This window comes from Trachypithecus francoisi, unplaced genomic scaffold (assembly GCF_009764315.1).
Source record: "Trachypithecus francoisi isolate TF-2019V2 unplaced genomic scaffold, Tfra_2.0 Lachesis_group17, whole genome shotgun sequence".
NCBI classification, from domain to species: Eukaryota; Metazoa; Chordata; class Mammalia; order Primates; family Cercopithecidae; genus Trachypithecus; species Trachypithecus francoisi.
The window spans coordinates 82,423,216-82,435,514 of NW_022681462.1; the positions used below are offsets into that span (position 1 = coordinate 82,423,216).

At 48.4% G+C, this 12,299-nt stretch overlaps 1 protein-coding gene across 1 annotated transcript in view; it reads left to right on the forward strand.

Annotated features, from left to right (window-relative positions):
• Nucleotides 1–9,998, forward strand: part of KIF3C (kinesin family member 3C) — a 58,537-nt gene extending 48,539 nt beyond the window's left edge. Inside the window, exons 6-8 of the mRNA XM_033176341.1 lie at nucleotides 6,544–6,652; nucleotides 7,127–7,299; nucleotides 7,533–9,998. Of these exons, the coding sequence (XP_033032232.1) occupies nucleotides 6,544–6,652; nucleotides 7,127–7,299; nucleotides 7,533–7,626 (376 nt within the window). The 3' untranslated portion in view covers nucleotides 7,627–9,998. The remainder of the gene's footprint in view (nucleotides 1–6,543; nucleotides 6,653–7,126; nucleotides 7,300–7,532) is intronic.
• The last annotated feature ends 2,301 nt before the right edge of the window (nucleotides 9,999–12,299 follow it).

Below are 12,299 nucleotides of genomic sequence, written 5' to 3' on the forward strand. Positions count from 1 at the left end.
ACCATGCCTGGCTAATTTTTTTTTTTTTTTTTTCTTTTGTAGAGACGGGGTTTCACCGTGTTAGCCAGCACGGTCTCAATCTCCTGACCTCATGATCCACCTGCCTCGGCTTCCCAAAGTGCTGGGTTACAGGCGTGAGCCACCGCGCCCAGCCGAGCCACACAAAAATTTTATTGACTACATGAAGTTGCTTCATAGGACTGAATAGTAATTTAACTGGGTCCTAATAATTTAACCAACCCCATTTTGGTTGTTTCTGATTTTTTGCAATTGTAAATATTGCTTCAGGCCCAGGCACAGTGGCTCACACTTATAGTCACAGCACTTTGGGAGGCTGAGGTGGAAGGATAGCTTGAGGCAAGGAGTTCAAGGCCAGCCTGGGCAACATAGTGAGAACCTGTCAAAAAAATAACAAAATTAGCCTGGTGTGGTGGCACCTGCCTGTAGTCCTATCTACTCAGGAGGCTGAGACAGGAAGACTATTTGAGCCCAGGAATTCGAGGCTGCAGTGAGCTATGATCTTGCCATCACACTCCAGCTTGGGTGACAGAGCAAGACTCTTATCTATAGAAAAAAAAAAAGCTTCAGTAAATACCCCTGCATGTAAAATTTTCTCTTTACCTCTGATTATTTCCTTAGTGAAGTTCCTAGGAGGAGAAATTTGGGTCAAAGAATATGCATTTAAAAACTTTTTTTTTTTTTGGAGACTGAGTCTCACTCTGTTGCCCAGGCTGGAATGCAGTGGTGTGATCTCAGCTCTCTGCAACCTCTGCCTCCCGGGTTCAAGTGATTCTCATGCCTCAGCTTCCCAAGTAGCTGGGACTACAGGTGTGAGCCACCATGCCCGGCTAATTTTTGTATTTTCTGTAGAGATGGGGTTTCACTATGTTGGCTAGGCTGGTCTCAACTCCTGACCTCAGGTGATCTGCCCACCTTGGACTCCCAAAGTGCTGGGATTACAAGCATGAGCCACTGAGCCTGGCCATAAACTTTTTGTTTGTTTGTTTGTTTTAGACGGAGTCTCGCTCTGTCTCCCAGGCTGGAGTGCAGTGGTGCGACCTCGGCTCACTGCAAGCTCTGCCTCCCGGGTTCACACCATTCTCCTGCATCAGCCTCCCCAACAGCTGGGACTACAGGTGCCAGCCACCACGCCCGGCTAATTTTTTTTGTATTTTTTTTAGTAGAGACGGGGTTTCACCGTGTTAGCCAGGATGGTCTCGATCTCCTGACCTCGTGATCCGCCTGTCTCAGCCCCACAATGTGCTGGGATTACAGGCGTGAGCCAAAACTTTTTTTTTTAATTAGAGCTGGGATCTTTGCTCTGTTGCCCAGGTTGGAGTGTAGTGGCTATTCATTGGCACAATCAAGCACACTACAGCCTCAGACTCCTGGCCTCAGATGATCCTCCCACCTCAGCCTCCCAAAGTGTGGGGGTTACAAGCATGAGTCTCTGAGGCTGGCCTGTTTGTTCATTGTTTAAATAACAGCTCTATTGAGATGTAGTTGACCGATCATAAATTCACTATTTTAAAGTGTACAATTCAGTGGATTTTTTTTTTAGCTCTACTGCTTAATAATGTAGTAGATTTTAGTATATTCAGAGTTGTACAACCGTCACCACTATCTAATTCCAGAACATTTTCTTTTTTTTTTCCGAGATGGAGTCTCACTCTGTCTCCCAGGCTAGAGTGCAGTGGTATGATCTCGGCTCACTGCAACCTCTGCCTCCCGGGTTCAAGAAGTTCTCCTGCCTCAGCCTCCTGAATAGCTGGAATTACAGGCGTGTGCCACCACCCCTGGCTTAATTTTTGTATTTTTAGTAGAGAAGGGTGTCACCATGTTGGCCACTCTGGTCTTGAACTCCTGACCTCAGGTGATCTGCCCGCTTCAGCCTCCCAAAGCGCTGGATTTACAGGCGTGAGCCACCACGCCCAGCCTAATTCCAGAACATTTTCATCACTCCAAAAAGAAACCCTGAACCAATTAGCAGTTACTCCTCATTCTCCCCCAAACCCCTTTCCCCAGACCTAGACATCCACCAATCTACTTTCTGTTTCTATGGCTTTACCTATTCCAGATATTTTATATAAATGGAATCACACAATATATAGTCCATTGTGACTGAGTTCTTTCACTTAGCAAAATGTTTTCAAGGGTCCTCCATGTTGGAACACTCATCAGTACTTCATTCCTTTTTATTGATGAGTAATATTCCACTCTATGAATATACCACATTTGGTTTATCAACATATCAGTTGGCGGACGTTTTGGTAATTTCCGTTTTTTGGCTATTTTTCTGTAGAGACGGGTTTCACCATAAGTAATGCTGCTATGATCATTTGTGTACAAGTTTTTATGTGAGTATGTTTTCAGTTCTCTTGAGTATATGCCTAGTAGTGGAAGTGCTGGGTTATATGGTAAGTCTATGTTTAACTTTTTTTTTTACATTCTCACTAATAGTGTGTGAGGGTTCCAGTTTCTCTACGTCCTCACCAACATGTGTTACTGTCTGTCTTTAAATTATAGTCATTCTAGTGGATCTGAAGTGGTATCCATTGTGGGGTTTTTGAGACAGGGTCTTACCCTGTCACCCAGGCTGAAGTGCAGTGACGTGATCACGGCTCACTGCAGCCTTGACCTCCCAGGCTCAGGTGATCCTCCCACCTCAGCCTCTTGAGCAGCTGAGATTACAGGTATGTGCTACCATACCCTGCTAATATATATATATTTTTTTTTTTTTTTCTATTTTTTGTAGAGACAGGATGTTGCTATGTTGCCCAGGCTGGACTCAAATTTCTGAGCTCAAGGGATCCACATGCCTCAGCCTCCCAAAGTGCTGGGATTATAGGTGTAAGCTGCCACACCCGGTCCCCGTTGTGCTTTTGATTTAGATTTCCCTGTATGACTATTAATGTTGAACATATTTTCATGTGCTTATCAACCATTTGTATATCTTATGAGAAGTATCTATTGAGATCCTTTGCCCTTTTTTTTTTTGAGACAGTCTCGCGGAGTCTTGCTCTATCACCCAGGCTAGAGTGCAATGGCGCGATCTCCGCCTACTGCAACCTCTGCCTCCTGGGTTCAAGCAATTCTCCTGTCTGAGCCTCCCAAGTAGCTGGAATTACAGGTACACGCTACCACACCTGGCTGATTTTTTGTATTTTAATAGAGACGGGGTTTCACCGTGTTGCCCAGGCTGGTCTCAAACTCCTGAGCTCAGGCAATCCACTCGCCTCAGGCTCCCAAAGTGCTGGGATTACAGGCGTGAGCCATCGCGCCTGGCCCTAGAGTTTTAGTTCTGTTTCATTAATCTATATGTTTGTCTTATGCAAGTTCTCTAATATCTTGGTTACCACAGCTTTGTAATAAGTTTTTTTGTTTTGTTTTGCTTTTGTGTGTGTTTTTTTTGAGACAGAGTCTCACTCTGTTGCCCAGGCTGGAGTGCAGTGGCCGGATCTCAGCTCACTGCAACCTCCGCCTCCCAGGTTCAAGCGATTCTCCTGCCTCAGCCTCCCAGGTAGCTGGGACTACAGGCGTGTGCCACCACGCCCAACTAATTTTTGTATTTTTAGTAGATACGGGGTTTCACCATGTTGGCCAGGCTAGTCTCAAACTCTGACCTCAGGTGATCCACCCACCTTGACCTCCCAAAGTGCTGGGATTACAGGCATGAGCCACTGCACCTGGCGCTTTGTAATAATTTTGAAACTGAGAAATGTGAGCATTTTAACTTTGTTCCTTTTCATTTCAAGCCTGAGTTTTTAACCTTTTTATTATGCTAACTCCTATGAAGAAAAATAGGCCAGGTAGAGTGGCTCATGCCTATAAGCCCAGCACTCTGGGAGGCTAAGGCAGGAGGATTACCTGAGGTCAGGAGTTTGAGACCAGCCTGGCCAAGATGGTGAAACCTCCCCATCTCTACTAAAAATTAAAAATTACCGGCCGGGCGCGGTGGCTCAAGCCTGTAATCCCAGCACTTTGGGAGGCCGAGGCAGGTGGATCACGAGGTCAGGAGATCGAGACCCTCCTGGCTAACACGGTGACACCCCGTCTCTACTAAAATTACAAAAAACTAGCCGGGCGCGGTGGCGGGCGCCTGTAGTCCCAGCTACTCGGAGGCTGAGGCGGGAGAATGGCGGGAACCCGGGAGGCGGAGCTTGCAGTGAGCCGAGATCTCGCCACTGCACTCCAGCCTGGGCGACACAGCGAGACTCCGTCTCAAAAAAAAAAAAAAAAAAAAAAAATGACCAGCCAGGCATGGTGGCCTATGTTTGTAATCCCAGCACTTTGGGAGGCTGAGGCGGGTGGATCACGAGGTCAGGAAATCAAGACCATCCTGGCCAACATGGTGAAACCCCATCTCTACTAAAAATACAAAAACTAGCTGGATGTGGTGGCATGTGCCTATAATACCAGCTACTCGAGAGGCTGAGGCAGGAGAATCGCTTGAATCAGGGGGTCGGAGGCTGCAGTGAGCCAAGATTGTGCCACGGCACTCCAGCCTGGCGACAGAGTGAGACTCCGTTTCCAAAAAAAAAAAAAAAATGAAGGCTGGGTGACAGTGAGACTGTGACTCAAAAAACAAAATGGCCAAGTGCAGTGATTCACCTCTATAATCCCAGTACTTTGGGAGGCGAAGGCAGGGAGATCACTTGAGGTCAGGAGTTTGAGATCAGCCAACATGGTGAAACCCTGTCCTCTACTAAAAATACAAAAATTAGGCCGGGTGCGGTGGCTCATGCCTGTAATCCCAGCACTTTGAGAGGCCAAGGCGGACAGATCACAAGGTTAGGAGATCGAGACCATCCTGGCCAACATGGTGAAACCCCGTTTCTACTAAAAATAGAAAAAAAAATTAGTTGGGCGCGGTGGCAGCTGCCTGTAATTCCAGCTACTCGGGAGGCTGAGACAGGAGAATTGCTTGAACCCAGGAGGTGGAGGTTGCAGTGAGGCAAGATCGCACTATGGCACTCCAGCCTGGGTGACAGAGCGAGACTCTGTCTCCAAAAAAAAAAAAAAAAAATTAGCCAGGCGTGGTGGTGTGTGCCTGTAATCTCAGCTGCTCAGGAGGCTGAGGCACAAGATTCCCTTGAACTCAGGAGGCAGAGGTTGCAGTGAACCGAGATTGCACCACTGCATTCCAGCCTGGGTGACAGAGCAAGACTTTGAAAAAAAAAAGTATGTAAAGCTACAAGTTAAAGTGAGACTGAATTTCATTTCAGCCTTCAATCAGTCCTTTCTACTGCAGAAACAATTTAAAGCAACAGGAGTGAAGAAATATTCATATGTACCTCTTTTGGTAAATATGTACCTTTTTAGTAGAGACAGGGTGTCTTGATGTTGGTCAGGCTGGTGTCCAACTCCTGACCTCAGCTGATCCACCTGTCTCGGCCTTTCAAAGTGCTGGGACTACAGGCGTGAGCCACTGCACCTGGCAGGGGATACGTTTTAAGACCTCTAGTGAATGCTGAAACTGCAGATAGTACCAAACCCTATATATGCTATGAGGTTTATTTTAAATTTTATTAATTTTTAAAAATTGTTGTGGGTACATAGTAGGTGTATATGTTTATGGGGTGTATGAGATGTGTAAGACAAAACAATTATAACAATATCCTCTAATAAGGCCGGGTGCAGTGGCTCATGCCTATAAATCCCAGATTTTTGGGAGGCCAAGGCAGGCAGATCACTTGAGGTCAGGAGTTCGAGACCAGCGTGGCCAACGTGGTAAAATAAAACCCCGTCTCTACTAAAAATACAAAAATTAGCCGGGTGTTAGGCCAGGCGCGGTGGCTCACGCCTGTAATACCAGCACTTTGGGAGGCCAAGGTGGGTGGATCACCTGAGGTTGGGAGTTCAAGATCAGCCTGACCAACATGGAGAAACCCCGTCTCTACTAAAAGTACAAAAAATTAGCCAGGCATGGTGGCACCTGCCTGTAATCTGAGCTACTCAGGAGGCTGAGACAGAGAATCACTTGAACCCAGGAGGCGGTGGTTGCGGTGAGCCGAGATCACGCCTTTGCACTCCAGCCTGAGCAATAAGAGCGAAACTCCGTCTCAAAAAAAGAAAAAATAAAATTAGCCAGGTGTGGTGGCGCACACCTGTAATCCCTGCTACTCGGGAGGCTGATGCATGAGAATCGCTTGAACCTGGGAGGTGGAGGCTTCAGTGAGCTGAGATTGTGCCACTGCACTCCAGCCTAGATGACAGAGCAAGATTCCATCTCAACAACAAAAACACAATATATTCTAATAAAAGTGATGCAGGTGTGGTGTCTCTCTCTCGAAACATCTGATTGTACTGTACTTGCCTATTTTCAGACCACAGTAACTGAAACTGTGGAAAGCGAAACCACGGATGAAGGGGACAACTGCACTAGCTTCAGTTGTCAAGCTGTGTTAGAGCAAGGAGAATAAAATTCCAGAACTTGCAGTCTACAGGACCTTCTGGTTACCTGAATGATATTTAGATCCTCATGATGTCATTTGCTGTTTGTGTTCCACGGAAATCCTTTCTAATATAGCCTCTTCCCTACAGCAATAACAGCCAGATGAAGAAGCGGCCAACATCTGCAGTGGGCTACAAGCGGCCTATCAGCCAGTATGCTCGGGTTGCCATGGCCATGGGGTCCCACCCCAGGTACAGGGTAAGAAGTGGAGAGGGGAGAAAGAGCTTATGGGAGGGAGGCCGGGCGAGGTGGCTCACACCTGTAATCTCAGCATTGTGGGAGGCTGAGGCGGGTGGATCACCTGAGGTCAGGAGTTTGAGACCAGCCTGGCCAACATGGTGACTCCCCATCTGCACTAAAAATACAAAAATTAGCTGGGCATGGTGATGGGCACCTTGTAGTCCCAGCTACTTGGGAGGCTGAGGCAGGAGAATTGCTTGAACCTGGGAGGGGGAGGTTGCATTGAGCCGAGATTGCACCACTGCACTCCAGCCTGGGCGACACTCCATCTCAGAAGAAAAAAAAAAAAAAAAGAGCCTACAGGAGGGGATGCTCACAGCCTCTGCTTCCCCTAACCACCTCATCAGCCCTGCTACACCCAAGACTGGCTGTGTCCCTAGAAGGCACAGTGACCGGGCACTGCTCAATTCTGGCATGATACTCCCACCACAGGCTGAAAATATAATGTTTCTGGAGTTGGACGTGTCCCCTCCAGCTGTCTTTGAGATGGAATTCTCTCACGACCAAGAACAAGACCCTCGTGCGCTACACATGGAGAGGCTCATGCGGTTGGACAGCTTTCTGGAGAGACCTTCCACGTCTAAAGTCCGAAAGTCCAGATCCTGGTCAGTACCTCCATGATCCAAGGCAACACTGGGCCCAGGAGGCAGGGGAACTGCAGGGGCTGGGTGATGCTAAAGAGGGTTTTGCTGGTGCCCAAAGGGCAGGAAGGGCAAGGGGTAACTGGGGATGTTGGAGGGGTTCCTGCAGCAGCAGGATGGGGCAAAGAAGAGGACTTACTTTCCTGTTTCCTGCATTTCCCTAACCTCCCCTTTCGCCTGCCTCATCTCCCCTGCAGGTGCCAGAGTCCTCAGAGGCCTCCACCTTCCACCACACATGCCTCCCTGGCCTCTGCTTCTCTGCACCCAGCAGCAGTGGCGGACCATGAGTGACAACCATCACGTCAGGCTGCCCATCCAATAGACTCCTGGGATGGGGCAGCCACGCTGGCTCATCTCATCTGCCGCTTGGTGCGTGTGCGTGTGCGTGCATGTGCGTGTGCGTGTGTGCAGGGGTGAGAATCTGGCAGACAGTGCCTCTGCCTGCTCTTCTTCGCCTCCTTTATTTAATTCATGTTATTTATTCCTGGAGCTCAGTTCATGTTGGGGAGATGCCCTCGCCTGAGCCGTCTGGGCGTACCATGGTCACTGCATAGCCTCCTTTTCTTCTGACTTGAGAGCTCCCCCAGTCAGACCTCAGGCTTGTTCCCCTGTCAGCTGCCTCCAGAAGGGAAGGTAGCCAGTGCCTGAGAAGACAGTCCCTTTTCTACCCACCGCACTCTATAACCTCCATCTTCTCCCACACTGATGGCCAGCAGCCCCTGAGCACTTTCTGGGACTAGGAAACTGCTTGGTGTTCCCTGAGGACAAGAGACATCCTGACAGTGTTGGGCCTCTGCTCCCTGTGGACACAGCCCTACTCTCCACTTTCTGAGCCTCAGACAACCTCATACAGCCTCTTGGGCTCCTTTTCAAGGACATTAATAACCTCGCCAACATAGCTCATGCTCTTCAGCTTCGACAAGAACTCACAGCTGCCCAGACTCTGCTTTCTGCCCACCTTGGATGGGAACTGTGGACCAGCCAGTGACCATCACCTTGGAACCTGCAGGAAATGGAACAGCAATTGAGACAGCTTGAACAGTCATCAACGGAAGTCCCTCCACCAAATTCCTTTGTTTCTGTCCCCTCTGAGGAGTCATTTTGATCGACAGGCCCTCAAGGCAACTCCCTATTTTCGAGAGGCTGCTCCTGTCTGCTTTGATCATTTCTCCCTGCAGCTGCCTAGACCCCATTCACAGAGGGAAGAGTCAACGTCATTCTACCCCTGTCTAAACGAAGATATTAACATCTACTGCTTTTTCCCTTCATCTGTCACAGGAAACAGAAGCCCAGGCACAATCTTTTCCAGCTTTGCCTATTACCCCTGTGTCTGAATTGCATTTTTAAGGTATTATTTTGTTGAAAATAGATCCTTTATTCACTAGTTACGCAAACTGGTTCCTGGGGGATACTCCTTACCTTCCTTTGTGATGGCCCGATATGTCTCCAGGTATCTCAAGTGATAAGTAAATTTGTACAAAAAAAAAATGGTTAATGTTCACTGACTGGCTTTTTAAGTGTTTATTTTGGTGGAGGGGTAAAGAGGTAATAACAAAAGCAAGTGAGTTAGGATTTCAAAGTGCCCTAATAGTGCGAGTCTCCAGCTCCTAGAATATGAAGAGTGCTGTCGTTGGGGTGAAGCCGTGAGACTGACAAGTCTGCCTGAAATGGGGGCTGTGGGAGGTGGTGGCAGGGGTTATTCTCTTTCCTTCAGGAAATGAACCCTTCTTACATCGTTCAAGTTCTGCTCTTGAGGATCAAGCTTGGGTCCGATTTAACTCAGCGACACTGTCGTTTCTGCTTCATTACCGGACTAGAGGGTTGAGCCAACCAGTTGCCATTTGCTCCTGTCCTTCCAGGAAATCACAATTTTCATCAGAGCCCAAGAGATTATTTGAGACTCAGGATTCAGATCAGAGGTTCGACTGTGGCTGGGACAGGAGTTGTGTGTAGAAATCCACCAGGTGGCCTGAGTACAGGGGGACCTCCAGGGCTGCGTTGAGCAGCCTCTCCCACTGACCTCTTTCTTGTTTGTGGACGAAGCAGCACGTATCACCCCATTCATCACTTGGACACATCGCCTTTGCATTGTCTTGTCACTCCTTGCTCACAGTCTTATAGCACAATATACCCAAATCAGCACCCCCAGTCCAAGGGCTGGGCCCAAGGTATGGTCGGAGGAGGAGCTCCTGCCTGCGGTTTTGTGTACGTGTGTGTGTGCGTGTTTGTGTGCGTGTTTACCTCCACAGGGGACACTACACTCAGCGTAAGATCTGCTGGGGACAGGGCCACCAGGGGTGGCTGGATCTCAGTCTCTCTGTCTCTCTTTCTCTCCTTTTCCTTTTGGTGTATCAAATATTTGATTGACAAAGTAAGGGCCTTGATTAGGACCAAATTCTCATGTGTGTTGCTATGGTCTTTATTTAGGACAACAGTTAACAATGCAGTGGCCCATTCTTGTCACTCTATACATATGACTATACGGGACATATGTAATATATAAATATATATATAAAACATTCCCCTCGGTCCCCTTGGCTTAGGATGGAGGCCTCTCTGTTGAGCTGAAATGTACCTGCAGCTGGGTGCTGCCAGCAGCTTGCAGGCCCCAGCCCTGTTCCAATCAACACAGTTGACAATAAAGGAATGAGTATCGTCACGGAGTTGACTGCCTGCCTTCTCTTCCCTTTGTTTCTTCCTTCTTTTACTCCCTTCCTTTTTCATTTTCTCCTTTCTCTCTCTTCTTTGTTTTTCCAGTAGGGACTCAAGAGTATATCAGCCAGACGCAGTGGCTCACACCTGTAATCCCAGCACTTTGGGAGGCCCAGGCGGGCAGATCACCCGAGGTCAGGAGTTTGAGACCACCCTGGCCAACATGGTGAAACCCCATCTCTACTAAAAATACAAAAATTAGCCTTGTGTGGTGGCATGCACCTGTAATCCCAGCTACTCTGGAGGCTGAGGCAGGAGAATCACTTGAACCCTAGAGGCAGAGGTTGAAGTGAGGCGAGACTGTGCCACTGCACTCCAGCCTGGGTGACAGAGCAAGACTCCATCTCAAAAAAAAAAAAAAAAAAAAAAAAAAGAGCATATGGATTCCAACTGCAGTTATCAGCACTTTGGAAAAGAACTGGTTGCTTAATAAACGGAGATCTGTTTGCCCAATAGGACTGAGGAGCAGGTCCCAGGCACTAGTCGGAAGTCTGTGCCAGGGCTGTGGCAGCAGCTGTTTGTGTTCTAGGCTGGTCGTCCCCAAGCAGTTAATTCTGAGCAACTAGCTGATTTCAGAACTGCCTCAGTGGTGTCCAGATTAGCTGTCAATGTCATACTCCCTGTGCCCTCATTGATCCACCAAAGGGGTTAAAGGAGGAAAGAATGCATGTAAACCACATAGATGTGCCTGGCCCCTGGTGGGTGCTGAATTACAATAACTTGAAAGACTAGGCCGGGTGCGGTGGCTCACACCTGTAATCCCAGCACTTTTGGTGGGTGGATCCCTGAGGTCAGGAGTTCGAGACCAGCCTGGACAACATGGTGAAATTCTGTCTCTACTGAAAATACAAAAATCAGCCAGGTGTGGTGGCAGGCACCTGTAGTCCCAGCTACTCGGGAGGCTGAGGCAGGAGAATGGCGTAAACCTGGGAGGCGGAGCTTGCAGTGAGCTGAGATCCGGCCACTGCACTCCAGCCTGGGTGACAGAGCGAGACTCCGTCTCAAAAGAAAAAAAAGAAAAAGAAAGACTAGCTTCTCTTATCCTCTCTTCTCAGGACCTCTTTTCCCTCCTGCTGGGTTCTAGCCACTAGCTCTCTGTAGTGTGGAGGTCTAACAGGAAATGAAAATTAGTTACTGCTAAAAAATGGACAAAAAAAGCTTTGAACCCTGACTTCTAGGGGAGCACTGAAGTTTGCTGCAAAAATCAGGCAGTAAACCAACTATTCTGACAGTTTTCTTGGAAGGACGTCCTGTCTCTGCCAGGCTCTTCCCCTGATCTCTAACAGGGTTCCAGGGCTGGAGTGGCTCTGCTACTTCGGGGGCATTTGCTAGGTATTGTGTAAGGTGCTTTACACACACACAGACACACACTCACACTCATTTCATTCTCCTAGTGAGAGGGTTATGGTGACTGATTGAGAGATGGAAGTAAGCGAAATTAACTAACTGGCTAAAGACCCAGTATGTGATGAAGCTGGACTTGCAGACTCTAGAACTCATGTTTTGCCCTCTTTGCCACACTAAGTTCTCTAACCCATGTGTGCCTCAGGAAAACTGACAGGCACTATACATGGTTCCCAAGTGGTGACAGCCAGGGACAGAGGACAGAGTGATTTATCTCAATGGGCAAGGTTGGGCATTAGACCAGATCTGCAGACCCTTGCCTAAAGGTCGTTGTAAAACCACTCATTCAGGCCGGGTGCAGTGGCTCACGTCTGTAATCCCAGCACTTTGGGAGGCCGAGGCAGGTGGAACATCTGAGGTCAGGAGTTCAAGACCAGACTGGCCAAAATGGTGAAACCCCATGTCTACTAAAAATTTTTTTTTTTTAGTTTTTTTTTTTTCTTTGGAGACAGAATCTCGCTCTGTCACCCAGGCTGGAGTGCAGTGGCACAGTCTCGGCTCACTGCAACCTCCACCTCCCAGGTTCAAGCGACTCTCCTGCCTCAGCCTCCCGAGTAGCTGGGATTACAGGCCACAGGCCACCATGCCTAGCTAATTTTTGCATTTTTAGTAGAGACAGGGTTTCACTATGTTAGCCAGGATGGTCTCGATCTCCTGACCTTGTGATCCGCCCGCCTCGGCCTCCCAAAGTGCTGGGATTATAGGCGTGAGCCAATGCGCCCGGCCTAAAAATATTTTAAAAACTACCAGGGTGTGGTGGTGGGCACCTGTAATCCCAGCTACTCGGGAGGCTGAGGCAGGAGAATTGCTTGAACCCAGGAGATGGAGGTTGCAGTGAGCCGACATGG